This window comes from Lepidothrix coronata, unplaced genomic scaffold (genome assembly GCF_001604755.1).
Source record: "Lepidothrix coronata isolate B3197 unplaced genomic scaffold, Lepidothrix_coronata-1.0 Scaffold46, whole genome shotgun sequence".
NCBI classification, from domain to species: Eukaryota; Metazoa; Chordata; class Aves; order Passeriformes; family Pipridae; genus Lepidothrix; species Lepidothrix coronata.
Genome location: NW_016690226.1, coordinates 4017593 through 4039254, shown reverse-complemented (window position 1 = coordinate 4039254; position 21662 = coordinate 4017593). Strand labels below are relative to the sequence as shown.

Genomic DNA, 21662 nt, shown 5'->3' with positions numbered 1-21662 from the left:
TGCTCAACACAGTTTAACCAAGGAATCATTAAAGACTCCAAGCTATCAGTCTGGGGACTCACCTTTCTCTTCCACTGCCAGCAGCCCACTTAACTTCCCAAAGCCCATGGCTGCTCTTCTTCAACCCCTTGCCCCCACCACCATGACACATCCTGAGCTCTACCAGGGAATTTTGGGCAGTTGGCCAGGGCCCATGCTATGCAGGTCACATGGAAAGCAGGCTGAGAACAACCTGGATTGGAGGAGGAAACCATGATTTCTTCTGCTAAAGAAAGCAGAGACCAGAAGTTAATCAGCAAAATGCTTATGTCCCTGACTCCTGAGACACCACAGTCAGGGAGAGCCTCAGCTCAGTTTTTTATCAGTCTTAGCATCAGGATTGAGGACTGATTAGAAAATTGAACTGCCTCCTTCCCACAAGGGCCAGAGGAGAAGGCAATTTTTCTGGCCTTGGTGAGGTGCTTTGAAAGGGGACCCCAAGGAACCTTGATAGGGGACTCGCTGGTTCTGCTGCCTCAGTGATACCTGTTTTGTGGACAAATAAATTACTTAAATTTCCAGTGCTGTCAATCTGGAACACATCATCACCACCAAATTAATAACAATGTCTTTAAAAAGTGAGTTAAAAGCATGCAAAAAGCGCTAAGTAGCCAGTTGCCTGGTGCTTGAAGCCCAAGATTGGATGGTAGAGAGGGAGCAGGGGGTCTCTTTCTCACCTAGGTAATGATTATACGAGCCCCATAAGGACATAGTTAAATCAAGTATTAAGAAGACTGCACTTAAGAGGGGGAAAATATGTCAATCACACTTCGCCTTTGACAAAAGGAAATTCCTTGAAACTGAGAATGGGGAGAGAGCGGGAGGGAGAGTGTCTCGTCATGTGGGTGGCCAGGAAACTGGAGGCCAGAAAAGTACGAGAGAGAGAAAGAGTAAGAGATGGGGCGGGGGGAACCCACCAGACTGAATTCTAATCCAAATGCTGTGAGGCGTTCACACCAGGCCTTGTGAGAATATTAACAAGGTTACAGGAGAGGGGCCTTTAGCCTCGGGAATTATTAGTGAATATGGAATTATATTTGCGCAAACACAACCAGATGCAAGCAGCTAAATGCTCTGCAGATGTGAAAGGAGACGGAGTGCATTCCAAATGGGCAGCAGCTTCATGAGTTTTAACCCTCCATCGTGATGCCTGGCTGCCTGTCAGAGCGGGCTGCTTTTCTGAAATGGCAATGGGATGGGAGAGACAGGCTCTTCTTTTTTTATCAGAAATTTAAACATGGGTACACTTTAGGGATTACTCTTTCCCAGAAACACTAGCATCTCCTAGTTGACTATCACACTGAAGATTATTTTCTGACTACATTCTTTTATATCTCTGTGGCTTAGATTAATTTCCCACAAGTTTTCATTTTTCTCCATTTTGCCATGTCGTTTTCTCAAATCTCTCTCTGTTTCCTTCCCTGTGTTTCCTCACTGTTTGTTCTCTCTGGTTGAAGGGTCCAACTCCACCATGGCCTGAGAAGTTAGCCTGTATACATACGATATTGCAGGCTGTTTCCATTACAATGAGAAAGTGATTACAAGAGCCAGGTATTTCTTTGAAGTAATCCTGTTTTACTACAAAAAAAAAAGGCCCGCTTCTTGAAATACAGTAAGTTTGAACAAGAATCTGTTGCTTTGCTCATGATCTGAGATCTGCAGTCAGGGGTCTGCTCGAAAACCTCCTTTCCTTGGCTTTCCTTCAAGACCATTGTGTATTCACTTCATTTCTTGTACCATGATTTTCGGGTTTGCTCCCTGCTTGCTACCTCCTGCTTTCCACTGTCATTCACTCTAATTGATCCTCTGACACCGCATTCAGTATTTACCTTGGGAAGTGGCCTCCAGTATTTAAGTTGTTCCTAAATACAGTGTTCCCTCTTTTAGCCAGTGGGGAAGGTAACAAACACACCTAGCATCCTGACGGGGACTTATGGTTATTCAAAACTAAAAAGACTTTCAGCTCCCAAACTCACATTATCAAGTGCATAATACCAGTAAGCGAGTGACTCTGTTGAGAATGCAGCTTCTTCATTCTAGATCAGTTGCTACTTTCAAAACAATTACTGTCCTTACTCTGAAGAGCAGAGAGCGTATACTAAATCTTTACAGATCAATTTCACCAATTTAAGTACAAAGCTGCTGCAATGGCCATAGGCATAATTATAAAGGGGTTTAGTGTCTGGCAGGGTGGCAGGGTTAAGACCTGCTCAAGAGGAAATTTTTGCTATGAAGAATAATGGCAGCAATTGACTATGCGTCCTATAGGACTGTAAATGTAAAAGTATGGAGATCTGGAAGTTTATGTATGTGGGATTTTAAGAGATTGACTTGATGTGAGTATGCTAATTGTGATTTTAATTACCTGAATGATTTGAATTCCCATTAAGAGAGATCTTGCCCATTTATGACCTTGACTGACAATGCTTGTTTTCAAAAATAATCAGAACATTCCTACAATATGGCTTATGCAAAATAATTGATGATATTTGCCTTCAAATTTTGTCATCTTTTAAAATATTTTATATCACTAAATGTTTATTTCAAAGGCAATAAAATACTCTAGAGTTAGGATAGAATTTTCGAACTCAGGTATGCTCTGTTATGATTCTTTACTCTGCATGAAAAAATGCAGTGTACTTTCCTTAACAGTATAATGCATATGGTTTGCCTACAAATTTTCCAGTAACTTCAAATATGTACTTGCATATATCATTTTACTTAGAGATTAAAAATGAACCACCCATTATTAGTCCTCTCTTTGTTTCCAGTCTTATTAAAAATAATACATACTCCAGAAAGCCAAGAATACATGAGGAAGGAGTCTGCCCAGTAAGAAGGGAGGGAGAGTAGAAAAATATCACATTTTCATAGACAAAATACTCATTATTCTATGACAAAAATTGTTTCCTATTAAAACTGTCAAAAAATTATTTTGTTCACTTAGTATTTAAGAGCCAGTCAAGGCATCAATGAAAGAGAGCATCAAAAAGGACTTCGACTTCCCCTTCAAAAGCTAAGAGTTCTGCTAGCTGACACTTAAAGTGGAACCTTCCGTGAAGACTTTATTTCACTTGCTTCTTCTAATTAAGCCAGTTTTGTTTTGGTATTTTTCCCGTTGCATGTAATCTTCTTTTCCCCTCAGGCAGGGCTGAGGGGTCCTCAGTGGACCTCAACCTCCCCTCAACATGGCTGCTGCTCCCCAGTGCTCTGGATGGGCCTCAGCTGGTGGCCATGTTGAGAAGGCTTTTCCCCATTGTTCCCAAAGGGGTCTGTGTTTTACGATTCCTCGCAGTATAGGCAGCCACTATCTCCCCTGGGGGCAATGGCAGTTTCTGTTTCATGGAGAACAATGGATGATGGTGGCCAGTTCAAAAAGGAACAATTCTGCGTGGGGAGAAAAACAACAACAACAACAAAACAACTTTTAGTTACAAAAAACAACAGCAAGTATGGCCATTCATATGAAGCCTCTGTGAGGAAAGCACCTATTGTGCCAAATCCTCTTTATAGGCAAGCTGAGAGGAAGGTGGGAGGCAGCATGCTTGTCTACTGCACCAAAGGGGGAGCCAGGAGCACTCTTCCTGGAGGAGTGGTGGAGAGGAAGGAGGACACGTGTACATGGCTGGCTCCAGGTTTACAAGCACGGAGGGGAAAATCATATTTTACCACCCAAAGGAGAAGGGGCAGGGTCACTTCTGCCATGAGGCGGAGGAAAGGCAAGGAGGTGAGACAGGGGGCTCAGGGAAAATCTGTGAAGATCTGATCAGGCACTGCCACCATCAAGAGGCTGGAAGAGCCAGAGACATGACCAATGTCTCTGGCAATGCCGTGCTCCTGCCCAGCCAAATCTGGTGCCTGTGCAATCCCTTTGCTCCCTCAGCAGCAGCAGTTGGCCCGGCTCTCTGACTGTGGGCCACAAGATAAGCAGCTGGCAGAGCAAAGAGGTTTTGCTGTCACCCCCAACCAACCTGCTGCTCTGGGCTGCCAGCTACTCTGCTGGAATTAAGTGCCAGTTTGGCATACAAGGGGAGAAGAATTGTATGAGCCTGGGGAATTCCTCATATTCAGAGGATAAAGCCAAGCTAAGTGTCATGTATGAAGAACAATTAACAGTGGGAGGTGACAAATGAGGAGAAATTTGGAGTGCAGAAAGCAAAGGGTGCTAGAACCTGTTTCAGCAGCTTTTCATTGCTCTGGTGAAACAAAACTGCAAACCTACCCAAAGTATCCCATAAACCATAGGTGCTCCACGTTCCCCAGATGGGAACACAATAGTCAGAGTGTAGCCATGGAAGTGCACAGAAAATGTAAACAAAAAAAAATTATCTTTGAAAATCTGTACCTCAGAGTGTTATTAAATAATATACTAACACATGTGAGTGATCTTTTGAGAGATAATTATAGCAACTCTGCATTTTATGTACTTAATTATTTCTGGTATCTAGAAATACACTTGGCTGTGCCATAACTACATTGTGTAAAGAGTTTATTTTGATACTTCATGATAGTCTTATTTTTAAATGAACATAGAATAACCAGGGAAGTGTATATTGAACTGTACATTAACCAGATATTAAATCATTACCAGTTCAACAGGTCTTAAGCCACTAATTTTAACAATTAGCATTTTTATTAACCACAAGGAAGAGAATAGGAAAGCACTGCTAGTAAAGTCTGAAGATGATTCACAGCTTGGTGGAATGATAAACAGTATTGAAAAACATTCAGTTATACACAGCTGGGTTGTTTGTTAGGAATGGGGAACTCATTCAAGCCATGACTCTGAACACACATTAATGGGGAAGGTCACACACCTGGAAACAAAAAAACCTGTCACCCTTACAAGTCAGGGGACTGTGGAAACCACTGACACTGAAATCGATAGAGATCAAATAGAAAGAATGTGAGCTGTCGGTGCAGTGCAGCAGCTAACACTATTCTCAAATATATAAATGCTATTTATTATTCTATCAATCTGTGCATCATCTGCAAACTTTCTCAGTAACTCTTCTATTTTATTTTTAGCAAATGGTTGAGTAGAAGCAGATGAATGATAATGAGAATAGCAATAGTAATGCGGCACATTTTGGTGCTTACCCTGAAAAGAACAGCTTGAGAAACTGAAAAGATTAAGGAGTTAATCTTGTAATTTAGGATGTGCAAAGCCTATTTTACGACACTTTGGGGGGGAGAAGGGGAAATCAGTCCATGCCATTTCTTAAGGGGGAAAAAAAAAACCAAACAAAAAACTACCAACAAAAAAAACATTCTTTGATTATAAGGAGAGAAGATTTCTTAAAGTAAAATGTGTTTTAGCTTAAAAGGCAATGAGGTTACACAATCTAAAAGTGGAAAGTAAAATCAGATCAATTTAGATCAGAAATAGGGTATATTTTATAGAAACTAGAACAATTTATAAAAATAAATCAAAGGGTTTACATCAATGACTTTTCGTAAGTGTCTGGTGCCTAATGACTCCTGATTTAAATGTGAATTAGGCAAGCAGATCTTTCCGTACCCTACTCTCACATCTTAAAGATTCTTATTACAATAAGCAGGATGAAAGATTCACTCAATTATTTTTTGTAGAGTCTCTTCTGAGTATCTTGGACAAACAGGTAACTCACAGACATATGTTCACACTGTAACACATCCTTTAGAGAAAGTGAGAGAGATGTTATGCTAATTGACCTTGTAAACAGGTAACTGTGAGGTTGGTTCTCTTACTAAACTGAACAACCAGAGTTACAAAGCACAGGTTCAGACTGTGTGAATTCCTACATATTCCTAAACATTCCAAATCTGTTTGCTTATGAGATTTTTCCTAACAAGCAATTTCTTAAATTTGTCAAGCTTGTCTTAAAACTAAAGTTTTATGTTTTCTTCATTTTTTTCTATTAATTCTAGTCATAATATTTGCAACCTTGAGAGTTTTTAATATGTTCAGAGGTATGGAAATATCACCATCAGTTGGGTATACATGAAGGAGCTTTGGCAGATGAGGGAAATTATTAGGAGAGAGAAGATAATCCTCACTAATAATTTTGCCCAAAATGAAACTCTTATTTGGGGATGTGCTTCCACTTCAGAAAGGAATTATCACTGCTGCATACCAGCAAAAGTCTCCTTGGTGCCCAAGATGATTATGACTGAAGAACCAGCCCAGATGATTGTATCAAACTTTCCCAAATCTGTTCTAGTTTTGCAAACAACAGATCTGTGGTTCAATGGGGTGAGGGAGTACATGAATCTAGTGAAATATATTTTGGGTGATATTTTCATTGATGCATATTAGTATATTGAAGCTTCAAAAGGAGGGCATTCATGTAGGAGATAAATTTCCTTCTTTGCAGGGCAAAATTCCTGTAAGAATAACAGAAAGTATGAGAAAGTGCTGTAGATCTGGCTCTCAGTGCTTCTTACAACAGCTTTTCTCTCCTTTTCCACTCTTGTGTTCTTTAAAAGTAGACAGATATGGATGATATATGAACACTAACTTTTTTCTTTGTGAAGTCTGTTGACATCATCATTTTTTTCTGTCTGTGGATTTAATTTGACTTATATATGGTAAGTATATTCATTCACCATTTCTAATGACAGTCCCTCAGAACACTTATCTGAACAGCAGTATTTGCATTTAAAATGCAGTTTCAGATACAAAAGACAGAAATTCTTCAAAGCATTGCTTAGGTTACACACAAAAATATGTTAAGCATTTTAGAGATATAGAATAAGATAACTCTCTACTGGGAACAATGATGGAAAGTCTCCTTAGACATCCAGGCTGGATTATCCACCGGAAATAATAGCAGAATTGGGTTTTCTACCTACTGTAGTAAAGCAACCTTGTCTATAAACTCCTTATTGCTGCAAACCAAAGGTGTGCGTCTGGGGAGGGCAAGCTTTTCCCCTTGATGTTCCAGGACATGGAAATACAATCCTTTTTCAGACACAGATGTTTGCAATAGAAAACTTTCACTCCACTCTCTTCTGTTTTTAATCTGCTCATGACAGGAAACACAGATTCAAAATGAATGTAAAGAACACAGTCACCGTAACTGATGATAATACAAAAGAACATGTAGGAAAGATTTCTTTCTCCCAACATATTATAAGGAGAAAAGGTTTACAGATTTCAGAAGATTCTAGGTGGTTTTATTTCTCAGTGGCTACCAATACAGTGTTTTTCCATGAACTTCACATGATATAGCTCTCTGCAATACTATGATACTATCAACAGTTTCAGCATACAAAAGACAATACAACACTTCTTCAAGTTCTCTGCCAGATCTTCAGTGCTTCCAAGTGACTACCCCTCTAAAGCTTCACTGAACAAACAGATGAATAAAAATGGCCAAATATTCTTCCATAGCATGTGTAAAATGTAAAATGAAACAGGTAAGAGTGACTGATTCACCCTCTTCAGCCAGTCTTGCTGCTAACCTCTAGGTTCTCAAGACTTTCAAAGATGTGCTTTTTAAAATATGGCAATCTACACATCTCAAGTAAAGTTTTTTATGTATGACAGTGTGAAGGCTTTGACTTGACTCTCACATGTGCTTTTTAGTTGTCTGTTCAAACTTCTCCTCTTACTCTGTTCTTCAGAACACAACCTACTTAGTCTTCCTTCTCTGACTCCTCCAGATTACCTAAATCCCTTTTCCTTGCTCTTTCATTCAGGTAGTACCTTGCTAATAACATCCTTCCCTTAAAAAACAACAGGACTCACAATACTTACATGTTGAATTCTGCAAATTCATTTATCATGCTGTGTGTCATACACTCTTCAATCTGTGTCCACTTTGTCTTTTAGACTATGAGCTATTTGGAGCAGGGGTTGTCACCTGGTGCATGCTTGAGCAATGCACAAAGGCATTCTATTTTAGACAGTACCTGAGCAACGCTGTAGCAAACAATAAAAAAAATTGTAGTTATAATTACCCCTCCTGCAAGCTACATTAAAAAACATGATCAAAAACTCAGAAATTGAGAAATGACAGCATCAACTCTGTTATGTGATTTAACTAATTTCCCTTTCTTCTTCTGTATAAATATTATGATACTGACTCTGGCTATATCATAGCATATTATTTTTTCTGCAAAGGTCTTGTTCCTTTGAGTATTGTTGATTTTTTTAAAATGGTGTCCAACTCTTTCTTACCATAGAATTTTCTGTCATAATCCCATCATTGAATGGAAAATTACTGCTTTCCTTCTAGATTTTTCTTTGTTACTTTTATCAGGTAATGTGTATGATTCAAGAGTATTAGTGAAATTGTTTGGACAATGCTGACTTGAATACTTGTTACTCTATTTCAAAGATGGGAGATAAAACACAAATAGATTAAGCATAAAACATAAATCTTACATGTTAAATTAACAGACATAGGTTCTAACATTTTAGGCTGTTTCAAGGCTTCATGAAAATAAAAGTTTCGTGGGCTCTAGCCCAGCTACAGAGGTATTCCTACCCGGAGAAAAAGAAATTCAGACTTTCTGTTCTGCTTCTAGCACTTCCTGCATCTTCACTAATCACTTAATTGAGCATATGCCTAAGTCCTTTTTAAAATCATTTTACAGCTATTGTCTGTAGTATTTTTGCTTGATTTTTCAGTATCTCTTTTTATGCATAGAAACCCACAGTAGACTTAGTATTTTCTGACCGGTATCCCAGTACAAAAAAAATTGTTTAATTGACTGTTTCAGCTACAGGACTGCACCAGCAAATAGAGCTGCTTGTCTCACATGAACTCCAGATCTTTCGCAGAATCACCATGTCCCAGGGGACACACATTGATCTGAAAGATATGGTCTAGAACTCCTGTTTCTAAGTCAACAGTTTGGCAGTACTAAAAACAGAGAATTGTACTAGTGATATTTTGACCGGAATCCTGGTTCATGTTCACCCGTTAACTGGCATTTTCCTAATCTGAGCTGTGTAGCAAATTCCTCACATCTAAATAGTCTTGAGTGGGTTAGGAATGTGCAATGGGGTAATATGGGTAGTGGGAAAGTGTCTAGGAATCATAAATGAGAAAGGTCAGAAGTATTTTGGCCGCAGCAGGAGATTTCAGAGGACAATAAATATTAGCAGTGAATCTTCCTCCTTCCATAATTTTGCCATCTCTCAGGATGCAAGCTGCCTCATCTTCTCTGGGATTCTCAAGCCAAACTCTTCTCATCCACCTTGCACATTCACACCACTCTCCTTCTCTGCCTACATCAAGAATATCCCATGCTTATTCTTCTGCCCCTGCTAGATTTCTGTCATAGCAGTGGGCTCTTCCTGTGTTAAAGAGGTATTGTGAATATTTTATTTTTGTTGTTGTTGTTCAGCATCAGTTTGGGTTTAACAAAGACTTAAAAGTGATAACTCAGGCTCAGCTCCAGTTAAAGAAAAAAATTCAATTTTAATTCAAGTTTTTACTTCAGTTTCAACTTGATTTTCAAACATGCTTTGTTTTAATACACTCATCTGTGTGATCATGATGTTTTTAGCATTATTTAAAAGTCTGTCAATATTTGTGTCAAGGGCACATTTCAACATAAATTATTCAGTATTTATTTCCAGATAATTGGCAACAATACTGAGTAGGGTAAAGCATGTCACCATAGAACTCTACTACAACAGGTACTTTTGAAGACCTGTCAGCTAAGGAGCCCTTAGTCATTTAACGTGTGCTTCTCCTGTATGTTTAATTAGAATGCTCTCTGGTACTAAATCAAGGTATTCCACAAGTCTAAATTTAAAGTATCACTTTCTAGTGTTCCATATACTAACTCAAATTCTAATAGCTTTGAAAAGGACTACTAATACTTCTTAAGCAGTGTTAACTATATCTTCACTCTTTAGTCTGAATTCCAGATAGCTTTTTTCTTCATCATTTTGTCTCAAACCAACATCCGACTTATTGACTTATAACAGCATTATAATATTTATATTTTCAGATGCTGAAAGTTTTCTCCTTGGCAAACATACTGGAAAAGAGTTTTGTTTTAAATTATTTGCAACTGAAAAATCGTCTTAATTTTTTCTTTATCAGATTACTTCAATTTTCTTTGAGTAATTTTTGAAGATAGGTTTATATTCCATTTACCTCCAGCATTTCCCTCTTCGTGGCATTAGTTTAAGACAGTCTACCTGCTCCAACTAGTCTCCAAAAGAGAACAGTTCTAGTTGTGAGACAGAGGCTAGGATTTGTCATCCCCGCCACCATCAGGGTTGTCGCCTGATGCTCCACTCTGATCACATCTTCAGACTCATATTAGTGAAGTAGCCATAGGCTCTTGTCCAATAATTTTCTGGGATTAGGACTGGAAAATCTCAAAAAATATCAACTAGGCTTTTCCATTTTTCAGCTTTTCCCCTGATGTTTCCTACAATTCAAGCAGCTTCATGTGATTTTTGCTTAGTTACATTCTCAAAAAATGGCTGACATATTTTTGCTGGAACACTGAATAAAAATGTCAGACAAAGATGAACATCACACAAAGAAGTCTTTAGATCAAATTATAAACAATATCTATAGCGATGATGCAAATGATGAAAAAATTATATGTACAATTTCTAGGTTTGAGTTAAAGTTCTAACGGACTGTGCAAAGTAGATTTTTTACAATTCATATTATAGTAGAATCTGGGGGAATAAATGTACTCCTATGTACTAAGCACTGCACATACATGGTTTTAAAATATAAAAATTGTTACTAGCCAGTGCATCAAAGTGAAAATAAATAAACAGCTATGTAAATTTACAGTGGGTTTAGCTACTAAAATTACTTCCAGATTTTAGAGTTAGGAACATTCCATGATAATATCCTCAGTGACAGTGTTTGAGTGGGCTACTGGAAATAATCACCAGTATGACACACAGTGCCACTGCTAACAAACCTACAAGTGCACCTTCTTCGCTGATCCTTCTTTCCTGGTTTGTTTCCCCAGACCCTGCAGTAGCAGATTCCCACAGACACTGTCCCAGATGTTTCCAGACCTGCAGATGAGCTGCAGTTCACATCACCTGACCACTGCTAAACAAGCATTTTGTGCCTTCCCAGCCTGGGAATTGGAACTGGGTAGAAATTAACTGGCGAAAACCTGGCACCCTTTCCGGAACAGCTGATGCAAAGGGTTGACGAACAACTTCTTCAAGAGCATGTCAAACCTTGTTAACAACTGCGGTGTTATTTGCTTTGGTTCTGTGAGCCTTCCTAAGATCTTGCTTTATGGTGAACTTGCCACTGGCTGCCGCATGAGAGGAGCCTCGAAGAGAAGATACAAGGACTCCCTGAAACAACATCTCAGCCTTGGCCATATTGATCACCATAACTGGTCTACTCTGGCCTCAAATCGGGAGGCCTGGAGACACACCATCTATAACGCAGCTGTCTCCTTCGAGAACACACGCAGGATCACTCTCGAGGAGAAAAGGCAACGCAGAAAGAACCGTGTCTTGCAGAATACACCATCTAAGGAGTCTTTCTGCTGTGCTTTTTGCAATCGGATATGTCTGTCCCGTATTGGCCTCATAAACCATCAGCGTGCCTGTAACAAATGTGGATAGAGCCTTCCCAAATCTTCGCGAAGCCTAGCCATGATGGTGAGCTGGTACATTGGAAGCGACATGGGCACAAAGACTGGATTTGGGGACGTGCCATGTAGGGGATGCTGGATGAAGAGAGCTGCTCCTGCCTTGGCTTTTGGGACAGAGCAGGGCGGATTGAGGGAAGAGAACATCTTTTCGGGGTCTTCTGTGGGAGTTGACTTCAGCTAGTTTAACGAGTAAGACGGGCAGGCTGTGGATCTCTCCGTGGAAAAGCTGCAGTGGGCACGGCCAGGCGAGCTGAGGGGAGCACGGAGCCCTTGGAGAGGACACACTGCTGAGAGGGGCCTTTTCAAGGGCAGCCTGCAGCTGAGCCAGGACCCGTGAAAAGCGGGAAGCGCTGCCCCGCCCTGGCACGACGGGCACACCCACGCGGCCTCACCCGGACTAACCGGCACACCCCCGCCATCCCAGGCAGGCCCGTGCGGTGCCAGCGCCGCCCCTTCCCGCTGACCGCGCCCCGGCCGCCGCTCAGGGACCGCGCCTGCGCCCTCCGCGCTGCGGGACATGCGCTGATCCCGCCGTGCCCCTGCCTTGCTTCCCTTCCCCCCGCCCCTTCCTCCCGCCTTTGCCATGGCGACACCGAGTGGCCTGATCCGGGCCCTGCACCGCGGGACCCTCGGCCAGGTAACCGGCCTGGGGCACGTCCCCCGTCCCTTCCCGGTCTCCCCGGTGTGGGATGAGCCCCGTGCTCCAGGCGCGGCCGGCCCAGCCGACATCCCGCCCCCGTGCTGCGAGCGGCTTCGCGCATGCGCGGGGCGGGGCCGGGCCGCGCGTAGCTGGCCCTGTTCTTCCCATCGTTCACGTTTTCCAGCTTCATTCCCTGGGTCCTCTCAGGCCCAGGGGCTTTTACTCCTCGGGGCACTCGGGGTGCGGGAGAGAGGGAGGGCTGAGCCGGCAAGTACCAGTGTCCTGGTGGTCGTTCAAGGGCTGAGGTACCGCTGGTTGTTGTGCGAGATTTCAGCGTTGGTCTTTGCTTCTTCTCTAGAGTACCACCTTCCAGTTTTAAATGCACCTGCAGGCTAGGAACTCTTGTCTTCTCCAGCAGGAAAAAACACCCAAACCGCATAGACGTCTGAATTGATGTATGTCAACTCCCCGCCTTGGTACTTACACAGCTTCAATATGTTGTAGTAGTGGTTACATTTCCTTAACATATTTGGGATTTTCATTGTAATCATAAAAAGCCTTCACTTCCTCCCTCCCTCCCATTCTATTACAAAATTGAAATAAAGGAGCAACTGATTGCATTGATTGTATTTGGAAAGATAACCCTCAGTAATCAGCCAAGTCAGGTATATTTTCAGTGACCATGTGTTTGTAGGCACCCTCCTCCATGAATTTTTATGTCTGTGAATGGTTTGCCTTACAAATCTAAATTTTTTATGTAGCTTGCAGCCTTATTTTTAAAATAGGTGGAAGAATGATTAATTAAAACAATTTGATAACAATAAAGTTGCATAATTTTAGTGAATGTTTGTTTCCCTTAGCTGGACAATTGGCTTGAAAATCTTGCTAATTTTCTTACATCATCTAAATCCTGAATGGTATGCTATGTTTCTATAATGGAACATTTTATCTAGAATGGTTGTCAGGGTAGATGTGTCTCATGTTGCTTGTGAAAAGAAATAGGATAAGTAGAAGATCAAAGACGTCTTTCAGTTTCTTGGTGTTATCCACACTGTGACCTTGCAGCAACTAGATTCTGTTATCCTCAGCCATTGAGTTGATATTCTGAGCACATCAATACACACTAATACACAAAAAGTTGGTGTATATAGTGGTGTATAGTGGGTAAGCTATGAGTTACGAGACTATTCCTGAATTAGGATTTTTAAAATGAAGCTCAAAAAATCAAGGCAATAAGGGTGTTTCCATTTCTGGAGGTGCTTTGATTTCATTTTGCTTACGTGTACCTAAATCTTCCTAGGTTTCTAACACTTACCATTTGAATAGTTCTTGCAGAGATGTCTCAAACCACTCATTATTTTTAGAACTCAAAGGTCCTTGAAAAATACTGAAAGGACTTGTATATGCTTATCTTTCCAGATGCTCATGGTGGCTCTTTCTGATCCATTCAGTATCCTAGCAGATGGCCTCCTCTGTTTTCATCCCTCTAGCAAAGGATTCTGGTTTATCTTGCATAATAGAGAACTCTGCTCTGAGTAAATATGGCTCTGTTATATCTTAATATTCACTCTGATATGCGCTGCTTTGTCACCTCTGAGTTACCTGTCAGGTCAAGGTGTGGGTGCTTTATCATCTGATTACTATTCCACAATGTCCTTTAGATATGATAGGTCTGAGAATGTGCTTCCTTCCTGTTGTTCTTTAAATGTTTTCATTTAAAAACAAGAAGCCCCAAGTTAGTCTTGGTTATGTAGCTTCATATCACCCACCCTCAAGTAACAGTAGTAATTTAAGTTGCTCCTCCAATTTTAAATTTGCAAGTCCATTATGTTGTGGGATTCTGTCAATTTACTCTCTCACTTTAAGCGCCCTCTTACATCTATGTGGAAAGAATTGCACTGGAATTGAAGTAGTACTTCAGTGCATCTTCAAAAGAATTGAAGGAAAAAAAAATGGCTTCCTTATTTGTGCTGTTCCTGTTTCCAGAGTGGACTCCAGAGTAGTTCAACTGTTATGGCAGACAGCTTGGAAGAGATCATGTATTTGCTGTGTGCTAATGAGGAACATTCAAATTTCAAGCTGGAAAAGCGTTTGCCTTCAAGCTTGCAGAGTAGGCAAGTACTGGCCAAGTACTGGCACCCTGATAGTTTTGATGTTTAAGCATTTGATAATGCAATCACAGTTGCTAGGAGGTATCATTTATGTGGTTTCAGCTTTGTTTTACTGTAGTGCACAGTTCATTATTATGCTGGATTTATCATGCTATGGAAAAGTTGCTCTATACTTTTTGTTGTACATATTTCTAGAACACAGCTAGAATTTGTAGGCATAATATATGTGGTTAAGAAGAAAGTAACATTTTGTTGGAGAGATTAATTACATTTGGAGTATCTTGACTTTCAAGAGCTTATTTTGAAATTCCCTGATTTACTGTTCTTCACTGGTCTCTAAGCCAAGGTTATAGAAAGTAATTTCATCAAGTCTGTTTCTTTGATAAGACACACTTAAAAGTGGCAACTAACAGGTACTCCTGAGAATTACTGATAAAATTATGAGAAATCCAACAAAGGCATAACCTGTCAATAGGAAAATTTACTCTAGAGTGAGTCAGTCAGTTGTTGTTGTATGTCCTGACAGAACATGGATTAGGTTTAGTCCTATCAGTAAACATGAAGTAAAAGAATGACAAGGTCTTGCTTTTGATTATAGAGTCTCATGCATCAGTAGATGGCTTTTCAGACTCCCAGCTGGAGGCCTACTTTATTTGCCGTCAAGAATTCAGGAGTCTTTGGCATCATTTTTCTTTTCTAGTATCAAAGTAGTTATCACTATTACAGTTACTGCAAGAATACTCTAGTACCTGTATTGCTTTTCTTCCTGGGAGTATCTTTTAAAGAAAACAAGAATTCTCATTTTGCTACCTTTTCTCCTACCCTGGTCTTTCCTCTTTGATAGGTAAGCCTTCCCTGGCTGTCACACATGATCTGTTACAGTGGCTGTATTGTTATTGCTAAGATGTACATTTTGATGTTCTACAAACTTCATCTCTTGTCAACTTTCACAGGAATGATGCATCAGAAAGTGGATTCTCTTTTAGCTTCAAGTGGTACAGAATTGCATCTTCCAGCCACAAGGGTTGGTATTTTTTAATACGAAATCCTTTCCGTTTTGGTGCTAGAATTTAGTTGGGTTTTTTTCTGACTGGAAGTTGGATTTGCCCTAATGAAACTTATCACACTGACTCTAGCAGGCACTGTTTGGGTCATACAAAGAGAAAATTGGTTTAAGTCTCACGATTCCAAGAATGTTTTTTCTACCTTTTGGTGAGTGTTGCACAGAAAACATCTCTGGTGAACATTTAGTCATATACCACTGCAAGTACACAATCTTGAAATCCAATGAATCTTAGCCAACATGTTGGTAATCTTAGCAGTTCATTTAGGAATGTACCTGTTTCTTTGCCTGAGTTAATATCATTAAAACAATATCACAGTGTGGTTCCCTGTATGTAGTTTCTTTAGCTTGCTTTACAATTCGTGACCAAAGGTGGTGCTAAAATCAAGAGGCCTTTAGGGTATCTTACCCTACTGTGGCAGCCTAATGGGTCTCAAGGCCAAAGTTAGACTAATGTGGTGTGCTTTGCTCCTAACAAATCCACATTTGCTGTTGTTTTCTTTTAGTTATCTTCTAGGGAATTGCAAAAGATGGGTTTTATTCACTGACTATTGATGCTAAGCAGACTACCTCCCAGACTGCTCCTCTTTTCCTGTATTTTTGAAGACAGGAGTGACATTTTTCCTTTTTTGGTCTTCTGATACTTTACTTGGCCTCTGTGAACCTCTGTGATTCTGGCCAGTATTGTCAGTACTTTAAGAAGAGATCTTCAGATTGTTTGGGTCTGATGAAATTTGATTTACTTTTTTTGAAGAAGTATTGTTCTGGCGGTATTCAGGCCACCTGATCACCCCATTGTTACTGTGCTAGTCATGTTAATGACTGGTCATGTTTCATATTTTTTAACAAAGATGGCTGTGAAAAAGGCAGATAAAAATTGAAGGGTTGTTTTGGAGAAGACCATTAAAATGCTTTTTCCCAGATTGCAAATTAAATCTTCAAAATTTTTAGCTATAGTTACCATATGGGCTCCAGAGAACGGAAGTAACTGAAATTACCAGACCCTAATCCTTAAGGATTTCAAAGGTTGTAGTTAAAACTACAGTGGGAGAGAGAGCTCAGCTTTTAGTATCATTCAGATGTGTTATGAATGAAATGCAAACAATTTAAAAGTATCCATGTTCCCATCTTGAATTTGTTGCTGTCACATAGGGGTCACTTTGTTAACCATTAATGAAATGAGTCCCCAGGTGCATGTAACAAGCTGCACACATACACAGGTTACTGCAGCAGGTCAACTTTAGAATGTCTGTCCAGACACTTGTGTACTGAAATTGATGGATGAACAGGCAAATTTTTAAGTGCTTGCTCTGAATTTATGATTGTGACAATCCCCTGTGTTACATCTCTTTCTTCCAGAGAGCATGAAGGTTGGAAGTAGCAAACTGCTTTTGACTGAGTTAAAAAAGCTGGAAATGCTTTTTTAACCTGTTAGACAGCAAAGACCCATGATGTTTCCTGGTGTCCAGTATGGGGTGCTTCAGCATATTGGAATCTACAGGACCTTTAGGAAAGATCCAAGTGATTTGAGAAATGCTTTCCTAGTACAGATATCCTCTATCTGAATTCATGTATGTAGAAATTGTGGCCTTTTTTTTTTAATTTCCTATTTTTCTGAATTTTAACATTTCTAACTATTGTTATTGAGCCTAGATACTGAAAATTATTTAGTTACCTGGGTTCTTCTGAAATCAACATGTTCTAGTCTTTGGATTAAACCTCTAGTGTCTCCTGTCCAGGTTGGAATGCAAGTCTTTCCTAATCAGTAATTTTTTTATACTCTAATCACTAAATAATTTATGTTTGATCCTCTAGGGAAAACAACTTACCTTTCAGATAAAGCAATGGAACAGTTCTTTATGCCAGAATGAAATCATTAGCTTTTGTGTCATTTTCAGAGCTGAAGGCAAGTTAGTATACAGTGAGAACATACATTTCTTGGGTTTTCGCTGGGTTTGAGGGAGCTCGGATTTCCACACAGATTTATTAGACCTTCCAATTGTGGAGAGACTTCTCGTAATCTGCCTTGCTTAATGCCTTGTCTCTGATGGATTTTGACCACTGTTGTAGCTGCACAGGAGAGAGCCCCCATTGTAGAGAGAAATGAGGGATCTTTGAGGCGTGAATGGGTCCTATTCATTTCCATAATGGAGTTCTAACAATAAAGTCTGGCAAACACAGATTGTTTTAGCAGGAAACAGCCCTTTATTTTGGCATCTTGGCAGGGCTTGGGTAGAGTCCCACCATTCTTTCCCCCTCTGGCCCTTGCTTTCAGTGTCTTGACTGAGCCTGTTTTTTTCTCTTGAGAGATTCCTGTTTTTATTAACTTGTTTTTGTACAGTGAGTTTAATGAAAGATGCTACTCTGCCTGTGCTGGATGTTGAAGTTTTATGTAAATTTCTCCAGTGCATATGCTGGACAAACATATTGTACAGTCTGTAGTAGATTGCCTCTGTCTCTAGACCGCAGACTGGGGGTCTTGTTTTAATGCTGTTTCATTGGCAGATAGAATTTCCATTTACTAATACAGCAAGTGCTGTTCTAGACATTCAGCAATTACTTTTTCCATGACACAAGTTGTGGTTTATGCTGCAACTCGGGTTAGACGAACAAACATTTTGTGGAGTTGACTCAAATTACAGATCAGAAGTTGAAGTGAAGAAAACCTCCAAACATTGAGTCAGTTAAGTCACCTTAGATCATATATTTTTTGAGCTCTGCAGAGTTTGTAAGCAGTGAACTGAAATAGTTTTCCTTTTTGTTGTTTGAGCCCTTGACTGTAGTAATACCATTCTTGGAGTCCCGAACTCAGACAAATCCTGTAGCAGATTTTATAATTTTCTTCTGTATCAGGCACATCTATATATGCACTGGACAGGATTAAATATATTTATATGTAAATAAATATATTAAATATATTTTTGCCCCCAGAGATTCTCACCTTGAGAGTGCACTGAAGTTCTTGCTGCCTGGGAAAGGAAATAGATAGATATTTGTATATATGTATACTCACACAAATATACAATGAAGTATGTATGCTTACTTTTTCATTTCCCTCCTTCTTGTGCTGAAATGTGATGATTGCTACCAGAAATGAAATATCTGCTTTTCTTTTAGCTTTGTGCTCTTTGAATTATGCTAGGGCTGTATCCACTTCTTGGAGCTGCTGAAGTAATGGAGAGGTGAAGTTGATCCCATTGCTTCAGTGATGTCTCCAGGATATCTGAGTGAAAAATTAGTGTTGTGTGGAGGGTTTCCTCAGTTTTCGTTATGTTGCACATAGCTCATGTTATGAACTACTACCAAGATGTTGTCTTCATAGCCAGGCAGATAAAACCCTGCTGTGCTTCCTTTGTGTTTAGATGGCACTTTCATAACTGTTCAGACTAGGAACTTCTTTTTGTTTAGACTACCTTGTTTATAGATAAGTGGTTTGAAGCCTTACAGTACAGATTAGAAGGTGAATAAATGCTTCTGACTGATATTTCCAAGTGTGGTAAGCCCATCTAGTTCACCTATGTAGGTGGTTGTCAATATTTACATTCCTGTGCAGAAAGATCCCAGAGTCGGATAGTGCTAAGTTTCCATTTTTGAAACTCAAAGCTCCTATAAAACTCTTCCAATCCCCTGAAATATTCAGAAGCGGAAATGAGATGAAATTGTATATCTTCTCCCATTCTGACAGATGGAGGATGTGTGATTCTGAATCCCATCACTGTTGTTTCTGATCACATATGCTCAGTGACAATCAAATATTATGTATTGGTCTTCATAGTGTCATCCTCACAATCTAGATGCTGAGCTGTTAATCTCATTAGAAGGTTGTTGGCCAGCATTCAAAAAAAAAAAGAATTGCAAGTGTCTTCACAACTTTCTGGTCTCACCATCATTTTTTTCCTTTTGCCAGGTGCATAGGTTCTGACTTTGAAATCTGCTGTGATACCTGTGCCTTGGGAAAAGATATAGCAGCGTTTTCATGCTAATAAAAGACTCCAGGCTTCCTGATGATCTCACCAAAGATTCACATGGCAACTATTTTTGTCATTTGCTTTCATACTTGTGGATGCTCTAATATCTCTGTCCTTTGGCAGTGAGATTGCTAAATAGCCTGTTTTGAGTTTGCCCAACAGTCAGGAACAGTTCTTTTAAGGGATTCTGCCTTGATCCTAGGCCTCGTGGGCATTCACTTCTCTGCTTACCGCTGTTGCTTTTTGCACAAAAAGCAGCAAAGAAATACGAGGAGGTACAAACTTTTGATGACAGAACCATGTTATGCTGTCCTTCCTAAATACAATCTTTTAATAGCTACATCAAAGTTTCTTTCAAAGGTGGTCTTTGACTTCTACTTGAATTGGGTTATCCATTTGCAAATATTTTTCTTGAAATCACATACTTGTCAAGATGTGGAAAGACTTTGCTTAATAGGCATCCATAGGGTGCTTTCCGTTTGCATGGAAGAACAAAACGGTTTCAAACATTTCAAAGCCTCTTTGTTGCTTATGTAAAGGGAATGAGGGGTCCAGCCCTCTGAATTCCTGACCAAATCTCGTCTTGCATCTCTGCTGGCAACAAATCAGCCCATGTACTTTCTGCAACCAAGAATGAGTTCACGTTCTGCTCTTCATGCACTTCTATTGGGGTGTTTTGTTTTGTTGTGAGTTTTTTTTAGATATCTACAATTTAGATCTTTGCAGAGTTAAAGCAATGTCTGCACTCTGCATGTTCATCAACCATTAAGCCAGGTCACAACAGCCAAAGTGCTGTCACTCCCTTCAAAGGGACACTTTTAGAGTTGATCGTGCAATGTTGATTCTAAGTCTCTAGTATACAGAATACTTGCTGGTACTCAAAAAAATGGAGTATTACACATCTGTAGGATACCTACAGTAAAAACACTTGGCTTGTTTTATACTGATATACTCCAAAGGCTACATCAAAGTTGAGATTTGTTAGTTTGCCTGGCTTCCCGTGGGCCAGTTGGAATAGTACAGGTAAGTTAGCAAGGAACATCTCATCTTTTTAACAAAGCAGTGAGCATCACACACAAACTAGGGAACTTTTCATGTGATATTTCTGGGCTCAAGATGTGTAATAAGCAAATCACCGTTTGCTGTGACTTGGGTGGTGTGTGCTGTTGCCATTCTAGTCTCACTTGGCTACATCCTCTTGACCTGAGCACAAATAAACACTTGTGTCTCTGTCCCCCTCATCCATTGCTCATCTGTTGTTTGTCCTTTCTATGGAAACAGCCCAGTCTGGTGGTTTCAGGACCAGCCTGCACTGATTACACCAGGTTAAATGTAGTCTGTATTGTCTATCTTCAGAAAAAGTTTTTTAAATTCTGTAGAAGTCCCTAAGACAAGTATGATTATTATGTCTAAAATACTTAAATTCATAGAATTCTCTCCAGCATAGACAAGGAGGACCAGCTGTAGAAGTTTCTTTGTGCATGTGTGCACTATTAGGGAATTCACTGAGATTTCTGCATCCCAAGGCCTCTCAACATCCGTCAGGTGGTTTTAAAACTTTGCTATTCACCTGAGATGAATTTCATGCAGTGACCACAAGGTGAAAGTTTTTGAACAGCTGTGTTAATTTTGGCCCCATGTGAAATGAAGCCAACTTTTCCTTGCTACAGGAAGTTGCCAAATAAAATAATGGAGAGGAAATGAACTACTCTTTGAGTTTCTAGGACAGTATTCTGAAGAAATATAGTAATTCCAAACAAAAAATATTTTTTAAAAAACATCCCCATAGATGTAAGTTGATATTCTTTGTTTATATCTCATAGGGCAATGTTAGTAGCAAGCAGACTCCTCACTTGAAGAAAATATATTAAAAAATATAATAAACTCTCTTTCAGCTGAAGGTCAGAGAAGGAGCAAGAGCAATCAGATGTTTTGGATACTACCGTGATCAAAAACATAAAACTTCTCTAATTTCTCTGCGAGGGAAATATTTAGTTATGGGGCATTCTTTAGCTTTTTGTTTTGTTTTGCTTTAAGATTGTGAAGGTTTTGGTACTTAGAATGGTTTAATATATTAAAATTGCACCAACCTTTCATATATCAAATAATCTAGATTTATAATTTAGAAATATAGTACACTTTTCATTACATTTTGACAGTAACACATGTATCTTGTGTGCTAATTCTTCACTTGTTGCTATCAGATTTATTCTCTTGAAGCACTGTATGTTTCTAAATGTGGATAAGTA

The 21662-nt window shown here is 39.7% G+C and overlaps 1 protein-coding gene across 3 annotated transcripts in view; it reads left to right on the top strand.

Moving 5' to 3' along the window:
• The first annotated feature begins 12155 nt into the window (after positions 1-12155).
• WARS2 (tryptophanyl tRNA synthetase 2, mitochondrial) overlaps positions 12156-21662 on the top strand; it is a 38284-nt gene continuing 28777 nt past the window's right edge. Inside the window, exon 1 of one of the 3 annotated variants that reach the window (XM_017814874.1) lies at positions 12156-12268. In XM_017814874.1, the coding sequence (XP_017670363.1) occupies positions 12215-12268 (54 nt within the window). In that variant the 5' untranslated portion in view covers positions 12156-12214. Of the gene's footprint in view, positions 12269-12641; positions 12727-16998; positions 17017-21662 lie in introns of those variants that run through there. The other 2 variants (XM_017814875.1, XM_017814876.1) reach the window with 2 other exon arrangements.